At 42.7% G+C, this 17,540-nt stretch overlaps 1 protein-coding gene across 1 annotated transcript in view; it reads right to left on the bottom strand.

Annotated features, from left to right (window-relative positions):
- Positions 1-8,473: 8,473 nt before the first annotated feature.
- Positions 8,474-17,540, bottom strand: part of LOC124799004 (zinc finger protein sens-like) — a 91,330-nt gene continuing 82,263 nt past the window's right edge. The window contains exon 3 of the mRNA XM_047262540.1: positions 8,474-12,286. Within this exon, the coding sequence (XP_047118496.1) occupies positions 12,099-12,286 (188 nt within the window). The 3' untranslated portion in view covers positions 8,474-12,098. The remainder of the gene's footprint in view (positions 12,287-17,540) is intronic.

The raw sequence follows: 17,540 nt of genomic DNA, 5'->3' as shown, positions 1-17,540 counted from the left end.
CATTTGGCCAGCTGGTCGAATCGTGCAATGTCCATATTTGTGGGACATTCGGATGTGACAGTGGTCCGATGTCGGTCTGCATGGAATCCTGAGGGCAAGCATACTTATTGTTGGTTCCGTTCGACAACGTCTGACCACCACAAGGGAGAATTGCAGTATCGTCCACCAAGCTCATATGTGCCTGCAATACGAGAACCTGCAACGCCGTATGTAATCCTGCATCACTGGTCGGAGATTAGCAGCAGCAAGCATAGATTGCCGCTAATAAACGTAAACGGCTGCGTTTGGAGAAGTGCTACAACTGGTTAACACGGATGAGCCGTGTGCGGCCCGTGTTCATGTCATTTATTGTTTGTCATCTTCTTTTACGGTAACTGCCGCCTCGTTTTCTTATTCCATTTACTGGCGTCACTAGCTTCAGCCTTACTTGCCCGTGAGTGGCAGCAGCAGCGGTTATCGTTAAGTGCACTGTCGTACCATCTCTGGAACGACTGTGAGTATTTACGGATCGTCGTGTGTTTGAAAGTAAAGTTGGAGACGGACCAGGAGGTCGGGACGCAGCAGCAGTGAAGTCGGGGACGGAGCGCCGGTGAGGTGCGGAAATCCGGTACTCGCCCGATTGCTGGCGATACACATGCACTGTCCGACGGCCGCTGTGGCCGAGTGGATCTAGGCGCTTCAGTCCGGAACCGCGCTGCTGCTACGGTCGCAGGTTCGAATCCTGCCTCGGGTATGGGTGTGTGTGATGTTCTTAGGTTAGTTAGGTTTAAGTAGTTCTAAGTCTAGGGGACTGACGACCTCATATCTTAAGTCCCATAGTGCTTAGAGCCATTGTTGCTTTCTGCAAGATTGGCTCTGAGCACTATGGGATTAACATCTGAGGTCGTCAGTCCCCTAGAACTCTGCGAGATTCGTGCGAGCAACAACGTGCGTGCATTGTAGTCGGCTAGAATTGCAACCGTTTTCTTAGATGGGGTTTAACTTAATTTAATTCACTCCTTCAGTAATGAAGTGCACCAGTGGTATATTCTGCCTTGTGGCCGTTAATGTTTCGGTTACCTGCCCTGGGCGTTGACTTAGTTTTTGGCAGTGTATTTCCTTCGTCGTGTTGTTGCTGTCCAGCACGGCGTGTAGTTTGACAGCTGAGGTGTGTTGGTAGTTCTGGGCGTTTATTCTGACTTGGCTGGATTGGGTACCAGTATCCAGAATGTTGTGCTATTTACGTCTTGTAGTCGTTTTGCTAGTCAGGTGGAGCAGAACTGATTTGTTGGTTGGTTTGTCGGCTGGCCTTCGGTTGGATTGCCTTCCGATTAAGAGGCTGTCGGTCTGGCTGTTTGTCTTATCTAAACGTGCGTTAGTGTTGCTTTCCAGGCCGATCCTTGGAACCTTCTGAGCGCCGCTCCTTGTATTTTACGAAGTGATTTCCTTTTAGTCTTAAGTACTCTGTGTGGCCTTCAACCGAGTTTTAGCTTATTAAAATTGCAAGATTTTTTCTCTTTAGGCCTTAAGCAGTGATATTGTTTTCTCCATAGTGTGTAGCCTTCAGCCAAGTTGTAAACTCTCTTAAAGTGAAAATTCAAAATCTTGCTCTTGCCGTTAAGTCATTACATTCTTATTGTTTTGGTATGAGGCCCTCAGCCGAATTTGCATGAAATGTTTTAAGCTAAGGCCCTCAGCCTGTTAAATTGAAAGCTCTTCTTCCTAGGCTTTAAGCCATTAAATTGTTAGGTTGATGCAGCTTTCAGCCAGGTTTCAGCCTATTTAGAATTAACATTGAAAATCTTTGTTTTGGCCTTAAGCCATAACACTGTTATTGCTTAATGTGTGGCCTTCAGCCTATTTTTATTGAAGTAAAAAAAATTTTGAAAGAAGTAAAACTTCCAGAAGAACTCCTGTACCTCAATTCCTTGCTTAGGCCTTGGATTTTCGTATGTGGCTTTCAGCCAGTTTAAATCAAATCAAAGGAGCTCTTTCGTTAAAAACTTGAGAGTTTTTAATTCTTGCTTATGTTATTGTGTGTTTTAACTAATAAGATTTATATGTTGAGTGTAACTGACAGCAACTTATTTTGGCCCCTTTCCACAAATATAACCTCACCCACTCTGTCCTGATAGTCCAGGGATTTCAATGGAATGCTGGTGCATGGTGTCGCATTATATCCATCAGTGAATCACGGTTCTGCGCTACCCGCGATGGCTATTGTCGATGTTTTGGAGAGGCTCAGCAGTATTACTCCTGTCGTCATGGCATGGGGAGTCATCGGGCATGACTTCAAGTCGCGGCTGGTAGTGCTTGAGGTTACTCTGACATCACCCAGGTACGTCTTGGCCATCCTGTGTCCTTATGTGTTACGTCTCATGTAACAGTATAGTAAAGGCATTTTTCGCCAGAACAATACCACTCCACACGTGGAACGCGTCACTATGAAGAGTCTGCGAGATGCTGATGTACCCCCATCTCTCCAGCAAGATCCATAGATCTGTCCACTGTGGAACACGTGTGGCATCAGCCCGGACACAAGTCCGTCCCAGTGCCAGCATTCGGGATGTTAATGTCCAGTTCATCAGCTGCGCCCCATCTTGCTTCAGGAGAGGATACAATGACTTTACGACACCATTCCCAACTAAATCAGGTGCACGAGTTCACGCCAAAGAGGGTGGCTCGTACTGCTATGTTATTTGTAAATTTTACCTGTTTTTTCAATCACTGAAATAACATGGAATATCCTCGGTAACACCAGTCATTTGGGTAAGCATTTCCTTGCTCCGCTGTGCGTCACATGAAATGATGTCAGAGAAGTTACTCCTCGATTACAGGGTTGAACGCTCTGGCCAGAGACGTTCTGGCGTTTATTTTCGATTCAGCTGGTTGCATGGTGCAGGATGCAGTGCCCCCTTAGCGGCCCCTGGAAAGGCTGTCGTGCTTACGCAGACTGAAATACTCAATTTTGCCAGGCCATTTTGCACTTGGGTCGCAGTGAATTCATTTGCAGAAATTTGATTGCCATTTATTCCTTTTTAACTCACGCCATTTCATATCATGTGTACTTTCACTGAGTTAGTTTCTCTAACGCGCCATTTTTGGCGCTGCACTGCTTCAAAGTAATCCAGTTTTATTTAAAACCACCACCTATCCTCAAGTGCATGTTTTGTAACCTTTTGATTTCTAGGCACTTGTGATCATGATGTTACGAACCGCGCGTAAGTCTGAGGAGTTTCGTTCGATGTTTGTCTTGAAGCAGTCGTGTGTAAAAACTTATATGATACAGGGAGCTTTACTTGCTGTGGTAACATTTTCATTTTCATTCTTCCATCTGTAACACTTGTTTCATATTACTGTGTGTCTAGCTGTGGGTGCGGTCAGTTTAAATAATTGTTCAAATAGATCAGTGAACGCGTGTGTGGATGTGAGCCATCAGTAACAGACCACACGTATTTGTTTTGTGATTCCCATCTTAGTTGGGTTCCCAGTACAACCATGCTTTTATTGAATACTCGTTTATGAAATGAAGGTGCTACTTCTTGATATAGCTTTCCCCAAAGATCACTGTCTTTTCAAATTTCTACCACTTCTAGTTCCGTAATCTCGTCATCTTTCTCAAATTTAGTATAGTATTTGTGATACGTACGTATGGATTTCATCTAACGTTAAGGTTTTTAAAGCAGAACGATGTAGCTGTCACAGAACAGTGACGCAGTTGAATCCATTGCATAACGCTTTGGTTTAAATTGAGTCGGTCTCATTCACATAACTTATCTGTTCGGTTTCACCATATAGCGGAAATGTTGAGTCGCAGATTGCTACATTACTGGCCATTAAAATTGCTACACCAAGAAGAAATGCTGATGATAAACGGATATTAACTGGACAAATATATTATACTAGAACTGACATGTGATTACATTTTCACGCAATTTGGGTGCATAGATCCTGAGAAACCAGTACCCAGAACAACCACCTCTGGCCGTAATAACGGCCTTGATAAGCCTGGGCATTGAGTCAAACAGAGCTTGGATGGCGTGAACAGGTACAACTGCCCATGCAGCTTCAACACGATACCACAGTTCATCAAGAGTAGTTACTGGCGTATTGTGACGAGCCACTTGCTCGGCCACCATTGACCAGACGTTTTCAGTTGGTGAGGGATCTGGAGAATGTGCTGGCCAGGACAGCAGTCGAACATTTTCTGTATCCAGAAACACCCGTATAGGACCTGCAACATGCGGTCGCGCATTATCCTGCTGAAAAGGTAGGGTTTCGCAGGGATCGAATGAAGGGTAGAGTCACGGGTCGTAACACATCTGAAATGTAACGTCCACTGTTCAAAGTGCCGTCAATGCGAACAAGAGGTGACCGAGATGTGTAACCAATGGCACCCCATACCATCACGCCGGGTGATACGCCAGTATGGCGATGACGAATACACGCTTCCAATGTGCGTTCACCGCGATGTCGCCAAACACGGATGCGACCATCATGATGCTGTAAACAGAACCTGGATTCATCCGAAAAAATGACGTTTTGCCATTCGTGCACCCTGGTTCGTCGTTGAGTACACCATCGCAGGCGCTCCTGTCTCTGACGCAGCGTCAAGGGTAACCGCAGCCATGGTCTCCGAGTTGATAGTCCATGCTACTGCAAACGTCGTCGAACTGTTCGTGAAGAATAGCGATACGAGGCCGTTGGGATCCAGCACGGCGTTCCGTATTACCCTCCTGAACCCACCGATTCCATATGCTGCTAACAGTAATTGGATCTCGACCAACGCGAGCACCAATGTCGCAATACGATAAACCGCAATCGCGATAGGCTACAATCCGACCTTTATCAAAGTCGGGAAGGTGATGGTACGCATTTCTCCTCGTTACACGAGGCATCACAACAACGTTTAACCAGGCAACGCCGGTCAACTGCTGTTTGTGTATGAGAAATCGGTTGGAAACTTTCCTCATGTCAGCACGTTGTAGGTGTCGCCACCGGCGCCAACCTTGTGTGAATGCTCTGAAAAGCTAATCATTTGCGTATCACAGCATCTTCTTCCTGTCGGTTAAATTTCGCGTCTGTAGCACGTCATCTTTGTGGATTAGCAATTTTAATGGCCAGTAGTGTTCAACAAATGTCTGGAAGTGAGCTTCCGTCCAAGACCTTTGTCGAAAATAAAATACAGAAAACACACACACACGCACGCACACACACACACACACACACACACACACACACACACACACACACACACACACATACATACATACATACATACAAAAGTAACACACACACACACACACACACAGATAACCACAGCCTCTGGCAGCTGGAGCAAGATTGGCAGCTGCCGGAGACTGTGGTTATTTGTGTGTGTGTGCGTGTGTGTGTCAGTGTGACTGTGTGTGTTTGTATGTGTGGAAATTTGGAAATTTGTGGTCAGAGCCTATGAGACCGAACTGCTGAGGTCATCGATCCCTAAGCTTACACACTACTTAATCTGACTTACACTAACTTACGCTAAGGACAACACACACACACCCATGCCCGAGGAAGGACTCGAACCTCCGTCGGGGGGAGCCACGCGTACCGTGACAAGGCAACCCAGACCACGCGGCTACCCCGCGAGGCTATGTGTGTGTTTTGTCTATTTCGGACAAAGGCCTTCTTGCCCGAAAGCTCACTTCCAGACATTTGTTGTGCCTGTCTGCGACACAGCATCTCCGCTATATTGTGAATATCAACTATCCTTTTCATAATATTGTTAGATTTCATCCTGGATTTTTCATTGTTTGATTTTTTTCCTTTGGAGAGTTAGGCAGAATAGAAATTCCTGTTGGTCAAAAACGTACAGAATCCGCTTTTTGATTCTGTGAATATAGTTCTACAGTCTGTTTTATTGTGTCTGTATGTTTGTACGATTTTGTACTGCTGACGTTTTCCTTTTGTTCCATTTCATGTCACATTTCACAGCACATTCTATTTTATCTATATAATGAACACACCTTATATTACAAATGAATACTTTTGGCTTTTTTTTGTATGTACGAGAACTTCTACATAAAGTGTGGCGTAGATTCAAGGACTTCAGAATTCCCTAACAGTAATTCAACCATGATACCTCTCTACAAGTAACACCGATATAAGTGATCAGTCTGGGAACGATGTCTGGTGTTAGTCATATTCTGCATAAACTGTGAACTTTAGTCTGTTCGCAATACCACTGAAGTACAGTCGCTTGCACGTTTATTTCTGATTTACATAAACTGTGCTGAGCTATGTACCATTACGTAATAAACAAAGATGGGAATGACATAGTACTTGACTATGTTTATCGTAAGCTAATGCATCGTGAGCGAACAATTTTAAATAAGCTTCTTTGATTGACCCCATTAACAAGGAATCCTTCTAGTTCTGTAGAATTAGCTGCAGTAATTCACTGAGTACAAACATGTTCTCTTACTGAAAGGGTACAGTACCGCGCGACATTGAAAATAGGTACAACATACTTCATTATTTTTGTCAGAAGAACACATTTTTTTTGTAAAATAACTCAATTTCAATTAATACAGCGAAACCGGATACCAGTGTGGGAAAGAATGACAATTTATTTATTTAATTGATCACATGTGCACTCCCACAAAATAAATCCCTACATCCAGTTTGGTGAGATCTGTGAAATGAATGAATGTATGGTCGTCTGCTAACCGCAGATAGTGAATGTGAATATATGATCATCTTTGAGTCGATCCTTTGGCCACCTTTGGTGGGACCAAAGAGATGAAATTTACCAGAGCTTTGAGCGCCTGAAATGTGGCTGACCAATACGATAGCAAGGTGCTTCCCCCACCTCGACAGAGATGGGAGAGAACCTCAGGAACGGCCATGTTTCAGCACTCTGCCGCTGGATCTTGTGCTGTTAAGACCTGTTTTAGTTGTGCTCCGTAATGACGAAAGAGTGGAGACATGGTATGCATGTGGAATATTTAAGAGTAGTTTGAAATATTAATTTCTCTATTTCAGGAACTTTTGTGGGGAGAATTAAATGTCAGGCAGGTAATATTAATGTGATTGTAGGAATCTTCGGAAGTGACCAACGGTCACAATGAAACCACGTGTAGCATTAAGTTGAAATACTTCCGTGTGCTTAAGTTAAGCTGAATTACTAGCGTGTGTACAATAAGTTGAAATATTTAAGAAATAGCGTGTGTACCATAAGTTGAAATATTTAAGAAATGGCGTGTGCAGGACTTGAAATTAGAGACGAGTACTTCCACGTGGTGAGTACTGTGTGAGTCTCAAACTGTGTATGAGACAAAAGATAAAGAGAAGTACTCGTCCATGGTATCAGTTGAGGACTCACGTGTGTGATGTTCTTAATATTACTTTGCGTGATATGATTCCGTGTGACGCTTGATTCAAACTCTGAGAGAGAAGCAAGGTGAGTCGGCCGTCTATCCAGCAACGCCACTTGGCTTGCATTGCACAGGAAGACGTGCAAATATCTCCAGAGTTCATAGTAGGAAAGTGGAATTATGAAGTGGGGCAGTGTCGTGTGAAACTGGGATAAATATTGATTGAAGTGGGAAAGCTGAAAGTGATAATGTTGTGACTATTCTCTGTGTAGTATTTCATGTTGTAGTGTGGTGTATGTCATGTAATTTGGGTATGTGTGGTTTGCATGGGAGAGTAGCGAGGTAGTTTCAAAAGATTAGTGGGTTATGCTTGTTCCTTCGGTACCGCTCGGTCTGGAGGAAAGTTTCGTGGTGATGATTGTGAGAGTCGAAGTGTGAGGTATAATAAAAGATCCACCATCCTATCCAGAAAGTGCACAGTAGCGTTAAAATAATTACGAGACCATAATATAGAGATTCACCATTGTAAAGCCATGCCCACTGGGCGGAATTTCTCATGTGTTATTGTTGTAGGTTGTAGAATTTGTGTGTTTAGGTTAGAGAATTTATCGGAATAAATAAGATAGTGAAAAGAAAAAGATTTGTGGATTTTTCCTTCGAATTGTATGTTGTCATAATGTCCCGAATTTATAATGTGTGCGGTGGCCACGTGTTGACAAAAGCCGTTAAGTAAAATAAGAAAGAAAATGTGGTATTGCCAGTGCGTAGTGAACAGTCAGAGTTCTGTAAATCACTGATAGTCAGATATGCGTTTCCGTTGCGTATTAATTATATAGGAGGATAATTTGTAACTAAATTGTGAGTACGAGAGTTCATGTTACTCGATAAATTAAGAACGAATCCACTCGCTTGGCGGACCACTCATCTTGCAGGCCTGACTGCTTGATGCCACAGTATGAGCAAGGCATGTGGGTGCCTCTCATAATTTATCATGATTTTCATTTTCCTTTTCTTCCAAGATTGCTGGTTTGGTTATGGTGGGACAGAAGGAGGAAAGGAGCAACGAGGAAATGGAGAAAAAAATCTTCTACTGAAGAACACATTTATTGTAAATAGGAATTTTATTGATCACAACTTGTATAAGAGATATGCAAACATTATCAGTTGTCGCTGTACTTCATTTTGTAAGGAATGATGAATAAAAATTCTACTGTACACAAAAATTTTCCAAAAACAAGTAAATCCGAATTCCACAACTAAATACAAAGATTCTTTGGTTGCTAGCTGTTATGAAAGTCTTAGCAATGACTTGGTTTTCCTTAAACATAAGAACATGGTAAATTTTTTTGTAGGACGGTACATTAATCATGAGACAGGTTTTATTTATGAAAAAAGAGAACTGAATTGCGATTGCCGTATGGCATCTGTATTGCTGCAACCTGTGTTTAAACGCTGAGCTATGGAAGTGCCCGAAATTCCCATCAAGCTTGTGTAGTATTCTATCAGAACTGCAGGTCTTCAAGCGAGATGGGAACTTCAGCCCGAATCCTACATCAGAGGTATGCTGAAGGTACTCATCCTACAATTAAAGGTGCTTGTGTAGTATTATATACAGTGCATCTGTACATTATTCGAACAAAACGCTTTTTACATAAAATATATTTTGCACTCGCTCAGTAAAGACAAAGAAGAGAGTCAACTTGGGTATGTCATTCCCAGATAGAATAATTGTTTTGCGGGCATCGTATACATGATTTATAAACCTGGCAGGCACATAGCAGTCCGGCCAGACAACCATTTGAAACATTTTTAAATGTTTTACGTCGGTATGACTAAGCACTTTTGCGTTTATCAACAATTCACAATTTAAAGACTAGAATTAGGAAGAATATTTCACTCTGACAAACTGCCTTCCTAAGAGCACCACGTTTAGTTACAAAGCCCATCAGTTAGTAACTTTCATCAACCTCTTTCTTTTATAACATTCCTATATAGCAGTCAATTATATAGGACCCAAACTAGCAAACTGTGACGAAGATACATTGTCATTCGTCGAATTAGAAAACCAACATAAAGCATACAAATAAAATGTATGTAACTAGAACAATAAAGAACAGTTCTTGGAATGAGCAACTGCTTTAGTTTGAAACAGTGTTCTAAAAGACACACAATATTAAAATAATTGTGTGTACATCGAATGACTATTCTGATCTGAGGGGAAATATACGAAATATATTTTAGAATAGCATTTTTATGCTATGTTATTGCTTCAGCTGAATGATATCCGGCTACAACGCTTTAAGAAGCTATGCCTACACTAATCAACGTCGCATATTTTTATTTTTGGTCCCAGTAGAGTGGCCCAGATACTTTGGTATTGTTTACACTTTTTTTTTACAGGACGGAAGTCATACAGTGGACGGATGCGATCATCACAAACGATGAATCTAACCTAATTAAGTATAAAACATCAAAAAATCTTTGGGTTGAGTTGCAGTATAGAATAAGGCCACAAAAACAACCGACTCTTTCAGCTAACTAGGAAAGAGACAGCAACAAGAGACATCTTTGGTGATTTTTCCTCTTTCTTCACCAAACTATTTACCAACCATCCCTAAGTAGCATTATTGTTGAGGTCGTACTATCATTTCAGCGAATAACATTGTTTAGTAGTAGTGTTCACGCCCGTACTTACTTCTCGGAGCCCATAAAATATTTTTCGGGTACCTGCTACTAGTTTTATACGTTGGAAGAACATTATTTTATTAACCTACAACCACTTCAGAGAACTTCTTGTCATTTTGACTTAGATTCTATCGTTATGTATATAGTTTTAATTTTATGAGTTGTTCTACGTTTATCGTGGTTTACATGTTAATTTTGTTCTATATGCATCTAATGAAAATCACGGAAGCAGTACAAGAATAAATATCCATTGACCCAATGAAGCAATGTTAGAAAGTGGCCAGGTTGTTGTAGAGATACTGTCTCCACGTAGAAATGACTGTGCCATATAATGTTTTCACCTTACTGTAATGTAATGCTGTTTTGATGAAACATCCTTTCGCGTTGATAATTGATGTATAAATTACGGAAACATATCATCTCAATACAGAATGACGTTGTAGATGGCCAGTATTCTTTTAATGCCTACTGTGTTGTTTTTGGGGTATTTTAGAATTTGTTTCCAGCCTGAACATTATTTTTAGAGTAGGGTAAATCACGCTGAAGTACGTTGTAGGAGCAGATGATTCGCCCAACATCCCAATGGAGGTGTCTCTGAAGCTTATCTGTGGTTGAGTTTTCAACGTACTCTTTCGGTTTTAGTGCACATATACATCAGCGTATGCACTTTAAATTGATAAGGGTTGTGCACTAAAAAACAGAAAAAGAAGTAGCTGCTGTAAAGAAAGACATTTCCACATTTCAAGACTTTTCAGTTGCAGATCCAGCAGCCCATCCTCAACGGAATCGAGAAAATTAAGAGAGATTTGTTCCCGTGAACGTGTAGTTTAGTGACGTATGTGCTGTAACATTATCGTCACACTCAGAGCACTTTTATAAAGCACTGCACAGATTACGTCACAAGTGAAGAAAAATATTCCGTACTCAGTCGCACACTGAGCTATTAACAGCAGTCTTTTTCTAGTGCTCCTATGTCGTTAAATGATAATGCTTCTTAACACACGATATACGATGGGAATTTTTAAATTTTTTTGTGTTTCAACACTTGATTGTAATGTAGTCTGCTGCTCTTTCCGTTTACAGCAGAAACTTCAAGCGACACGAGACAATAGTTATTGCCACTACTGGCAACGCATGGCTCACAGGTTTTCACATGTTTGATCGTACTGTACGACGAAACGAGTTTTTTTCCCCTCATCTTCCTAACGTTGGATGATACAGATCAGAACCTCGGTGCGTGATGTGACACATCGTGAGAGAATAATTTGTTCATATCTTGAGGGTGTGAAGAATCTTCTTAAATGGTTAACTTCTTTCTTTGTTATGTAAACAGTAACACTAGGAGAAACAAAAATAAGATTCTGTACTTGTTGTTCTTAGCAGCATGCTGTCCATGCAATATTTTTCCTCATTCACGACTCGCTCTGTATAATGTCGTTTCCTTGTGTAGTGACATACTCTCGAAGCCTCATATTATAAATTTATTAAGTCTTCAACGTATTATGTCGCTGATTTCCGGTAACTAAAAGCCCGACGGGAAGTCTGACTCAATGCTTGACATGTGTGGCTCGAATGACGACCACTTCTTATCTTAACATTTCTGTAGGACATACACTAACAGTGACGAGTGTTCAACAATTCTGACACAGACCAAACACTTCAAGAGCAAAAGCTCATAAACATATGAGATAACACAAAATTAGTTGTCTTTACAGACTAGTTCTGGTAATATGAAATTAAAGGAAAGGAAATGCCCACTGTTGTCACTCATGATGGCTACACCACAAATTTCCTTCTCCTTCTTTGCACCAGCTGCCTATACAGCTCTTGCAACATAGTTATTTGGTGTGATGGTCAGCTTGTGCATTATCACAGGATGTCTCTGATGTGACCGAGCCATCTGTCACGGGTGTGGTCACCGCTGAATTGTTATCGGTGTAGCTGCCGAGTCAAGAGGGAGTACTGGCGCAAATTTTGGAAGGTGAGCTCCATCCTGTTCGATAAGAGTTCTGCACTTGGACGTGTGACCGAGGACAGCACCGAAAGCTCGAGCTGAGGCTGGCAGCCGCGGCCGCCTCAGGTGAGCGGCGCGCTGGGGTGCTGGCTCTCGCGGTGCCGGCGCAGGTCGACCTTGCGCTGGAACGCCTTCTCGCACAGGCCGCACGAGAAGGGCTTGTAGCCAGTGTGCTTGCGCATGTGCGTGATGAGGTTCGACGATTGGCTGAACGCCTTGCCGCACACGACGCACTTGTGCGGCTTCTCCCCTGCAACAGAGGCGGGCGAGCACCGTGAGAAACAACAGTGGCGGGGCTTCTTCAGCCGGCACCGCAGAGAAAGCAGGAAAGAGCAAGTAACAGAACTCGAGGACATGGCAGCCACCTCAAGAGGTTGCTGGGCAGCCGGATATCTGATTTGCAAGAAAGAGTGAAATTTGAATATACACTGAAGCGCCAAAGAAACTGGTACAGGCATGTGTAATCAAATACAGAGATATGTAAAAAGGCAGAACACGGCGCTGCGGTCGGCAACGCCTATAAAAGACAACAAGCGTCTGGCGCAGTTTATTTATCTATTATTTATTTATTTATTTTATTATTTTATAAAAAAATGGTGAATGAATGAGTGTGAGAATGTGTTAACTGTAATATGTATGAGTGAGTACAATGTATATATCGTGTGAATGTGTGAGCGAATGGAAAAAATTTAAAATAATTTAAAAAATAAAAAAAATAAAATAATTAAAATAAAAAAAATTAAAAATTATTATCATCCAGCCAATGTCTTTTTAAATCATTTAAAAGAAGAAAAAAACAATACAACCAAAAAGCTATTGTTTTAATGTCAATTTTTATTATTGAAAGCGTAGCCGCATGGCTTGAACTTCTATTTTCAGACTGGGCAATCCTAGATGCTCCAATATATTCTGCAGCGGCGCAGTTGTTAGATCGGTTACTGCTGCTTCAATGGCAGGTTATCAAGGCTTGAATGAGTTTCGTGTTATAGTAGGCGCAAGGACGATTGGACACAGCATCTCAGAGGTAGCGATGAAGTGGGGATTTTCCCGTACCATCATTTCGTAAGTGTACCGTGAATATCAGTTACCCGGTAAAATATCAAATCTCCGACACCGCTGCTGCTGGGAAATGGTCTGCAAGAACGGGACCAACGACGACTGAAGACAATCGTTCAACGTGACAGAAATGCAACAAAGATTTACGCCTCGCCTGGGCCCGTCAGCACCGACATTGGACTGGTGATGTCTGGAAACATGTTGCCTAGCCGGACGAGTCTCGCTTCAAATTGTATCGAGCGGATAGACGTGTTGTGGTATGGAGACACCTTCACGAATCCATGTACTCTGCAGGGGAATGTTCAAGCTGGTGGAGGCTCTATAACGGCGTGGGCCGTGTGTACTTAGAGTGATCTGGGGCCCCTGATACGTCTAGAGACGACTCGGACACTTGACACGTATATAAGCATCCTGTCTGATCACCTGTATCCATTCATCGTGCATTCCGACGGAGTCGGACAATTCCAGCAGGACAGTGCGACACCCCACACGTCCATAATTGCTACAGAGTGGCTCCAGGAACATTCTTATGAGTTTAATCACATCCACTGGACACCAGAATCCCCAGACATGAACATTATTGAGCGTATCTGCGATGCCTTGCAACGTACTGTTCAGAAGAGATCTCCACCCCCTCGTACTCTTTCAGATTTATAGACAGCCCTGCAGGATTCATGGTGTCAGTTCCCTCCAGACATTAGTCGAGTTCCTGCCACGTCGTACTGCAGCACTTCTACGTGCTCACGCGGGCCCTTTACGATGTTAGGCAGGTGTAACAGTTTTTTTGGCTCTTCACTGTAACAAATTGTCTCCGCATGCTATCCAGTTGTCGTTGAACTTGTAACATCGACCCATTGTGCCGTTAATATTACTGTTTTATTATTAACGTCTTGTCAAATTTGTGTATATTTTTTTCGTCGTTCACGGAAGGGAGGAATACTTTTGTGTGTGCTGTACACAGAGACATGTACATACAGAGATGGCAGTAGAATCACGTTCACTAAGGCTGTGTATTGGCGGGGCTGTCATTCGTACTCAAGTGATTCATGTGAAAAGGTTTTCGATGTGATTTTGGCCGCGCGACCCGAATTAACAGTAGAATGATAGTTGAAGCTAGAGGCATGGGACATTCGAATTCGGAAATCATGAGGGAATCCAATATTTCGTGATCCACAGTGTAAAGAGTACGCCGAGAATACAAAATTTCGGGCATTATCTCTCACCACTGACAGCGCAGTGGCCAATGGCCATCACTTAACGACCGAGAGCAGCGGCTTTTGGTAGCGTTGTCAGTGCTAACAGACAAGCAACACTGAGCGAAATAACCACAGAAATAAGTTTTCAACAAAGCACAGTACAGGCTGACGGTGGCTCAATATGAACTATGTCTATATGGAATGTACTGAGTCCTTTGGTCCAAATGAATCGATCATTGTCTGCAAACGGTTATGTTCGGCTACTTGGAGACCATTTGCAGCCGTTCATGAACTTAATGCTGCCAAACAATGATGGAATTTTTATGGATGACAATGCGCTATGTCACCGGGTCAGAATTGTTCGCGATTGGTTTGAAGAACATTCTGGACAGTTCGGAAGAATTATTTGTCCAGTCAGATCGCCTAACGTGAATCCCATCGAACTTTTACGGGATATAATCCAGAAGGGAGTTCGTGCACAAAATACTGCACCAGCCACACTTTCGCAATTATGGGCAGCTGCTGTAGAGGCAGCGTTGTTTATTGTTCCTGCAGGTGACTTGCAACGACTTGTTGATTCCATGCTTTGTCGAGTTGCTGCACTACGCAGGGCAAAAAGAGGTCCGACAAGACTTTTGTCACCTCATCATATGTATGAGAAGGTGTTGGTGCTAATTATTGATTCATGCATAGGATGATGATAATTACTGTCTGATAGCATCAAACGTCCGGGCTATTAGCGCCCGTAAATGAAGTAAGTAGAGACGAGGGTTCTGAAAAATAATAAACTTTAAATCCAAGATGTGTCAACAAACAACAATGTAAGGTACAAAACTGACATTTTAAGATTCATAAAAGGGCACCTACAAAATTCATGCGTAGGGATTGATAGGTACTAATGTACTGTTAGGAAGTGAATAACTGGTGGAAAGTCCCTCTCTGTATAGGAGGTGGTTATAGCGACAGAGTAAAAGTCGTAAGGGTGTGTAGTGAGGACGCCACTAAAGGCGATAGCCTCTAGACCGTCTGTGTGGAAGGAAGCACGTTTGCTGCATAGTAACAGCCACGAGCTAGAGGGAGGGAGAGGGACTTCCCCTACTCTAAGCCTCAAAGTCCAACAGAGAGCGCCTTAAGCATTTCGCAAACTGCGTAAAACAGAAATTAAATAGTGCTACAGTTTTTATAATTGGCTCATAGAATAGTGGAGAATGATGTAGACGTATGAAATAGTCTGACTAAAAATCTATAAGTAGTTTCCACAATTGCCGCTATTATTCCTAATGTTTACAGGCCGCAAGAAAAATAGATAAGAAGCTGGAATTTGGAGAATATATGTGTGTTTGTATAAAACTAAGATCTAGAAATTATGGCGGACTTAATTGCAAACACTTTTTGAGGTTTTGCAAGAAATGTGAATTCTGAACTAAAAAACAGAAAACTTTAATAGGTACACTTTATTCTGCATAAGATGTACACCGCATCTATCGTTTTCTTCCCATTCAGATAATTTACTTGAGGCGCATCGATTTTCTTTATTTATTTTGAGTTCATAAGTTAAGTTGTGCGGCGATAAAGGACACCCTTGTTGATTCCCTGTGTCATTCTCCTGGTTGCTGTACCATCGCGTATCTCGGTGCTGTTATCAGCGCACAGACTATGAATTACCTTCTTAAATGCTGAGGGATGCCGTAGTCTCCTAAAGTGTGGAGGGTAAAAATTGTGGAGGCAGACGAAGAGGTGAACGCAGAAAGCAGGTTCAAAAGGATGTGGGTTGCAGTAGTTATTTGTAGATGAAGAGGTGTGCACATGATTGATTAGCGTGGACAGATGCATCGAATCAGTCTTCGGACTTGAAGACCACCACGAGAACAACAACAGTTAGACAGTAATGCTCGTATAAGAAAAGCAGCTGGCGTGTTGTGACAACCTAAGCGCAGCCACAAGCCATGAGCCGGGAGTGTGCGGCGAGGGAGTGGCAGGGATTGCAGTTGCTGCTGCGGCGGCGGCGGCGGCGGCAGGTGGTAAGGTCGAGGTCCCTGGTGGCGCGGCAGCTGGCCCGTCTGTCCGCGGCCCTCGCCCTGCCATGCGGGCGCCGCGCCGCGCGAGCCTCAAGGTCCGCGCCCAGGACAGCTCAGCTCAGCTCTGCCGCCGGCCCCAGGTGTCGGCGCCTACGCTCGCGCCTCATTACCCACCCGCATCGCGCGTTCCAAACCAGATTCGCTGCCTGTCCGAGATTACGCGAGGGCAACGACGCCGGCAGGACTTGAGGGTCAGCTACTGCCGCACTCTCGCTTTTCAACAAAGGATCTCATAGTTTCAACAGCGCAAGAGTGTGGGTGTTCCAAAAAATCAGTTTATTTAGCTTAGTGACAAGTCTGTTGGCGTAGCCACCACGCGCACCAAGCACGGAAATATTAGCATTGTAAGTAACAACCACATTTTCTGGCTGTAATGTATTTAATTTTTTTGCAGAAGCGTTTCGCCGTTTTACTCGTCTTCAGTTGAATCTAGAATGATACAGATTTGTTTTGGTATGCGGTATTTGTTCATGTCTCTTTTTTTACGTAAACAAGTGCTATTTGAGTTAGGTCGCACTGTAGTTTCACTTACGAAACGTAAGCACATATTCACATTACGAACTTTCTTCCTCACAACTTTCATGTTCCTTGCGCTAATTGCAGTGGAGTACTATTGTTTGTCTGACGCTAGTTGTAGAGGTTTAACCGAAAATTGATTTGAAGTCCTAGCTAATGTTTTTTACTTAATGATCTTTCCTATGTGCTTATGTTTCGTAGGTGAAATGGTAGCATATGACCAGATGAGAGGAAGCACAGATGCCAGCCAAAACTCGAATAACAGTAAGGCATCACTTATTTCCGTGGAAACAAGCATGAAATATTTTGCAATCTACAAATATCGCATATCAAAACAAATCTGCATCATTTTAGATTCCGTTGAAGATGCCTCAAAGTAAAAAGGCGAAGCGCGTCTGGAAAAAAGAAAACTGAAAAAAACATTGCAACAAGAAAAACGCGGTTTTTATTTACAAAACGAATATTAGTTCAGTGAGGTGCAAACACCGACTAAATATCGTCTTTAACGCAACATAATTGAAAATATACGAGTATATGCTAAACAGTAAGTAAATGCAAAGTAAACATAAAAGAACTGTGTGCGTGTGTGCACGTTCGAGGATGAAGCGGACAAGGAGAACGACAACTTGAGCAAAGAATTCTACTCAGTAGAAGTGAT

This window comes from Schistocerca piceifrons, chromosome 5 (assembly GCF_021461385.2).
Source record: "Schistocerca piceifrons isolate TAMUIC-IGC-003096 chromosome 5, iqSchPice1.1, whole genome shotgun sequence".
NCBI classification, from domain to species: domain Eukaryota; kingdom Metazoa; phylum Arthropoda; class Insecta; order Orthoptera; family Acrididae; genus Schistocerca; species Schistocerca piceifrons.
Note: the sequence above shows the minus strand (reverse complement) of the source record. Positions and strands in the feature narration are given on the sequence as shown.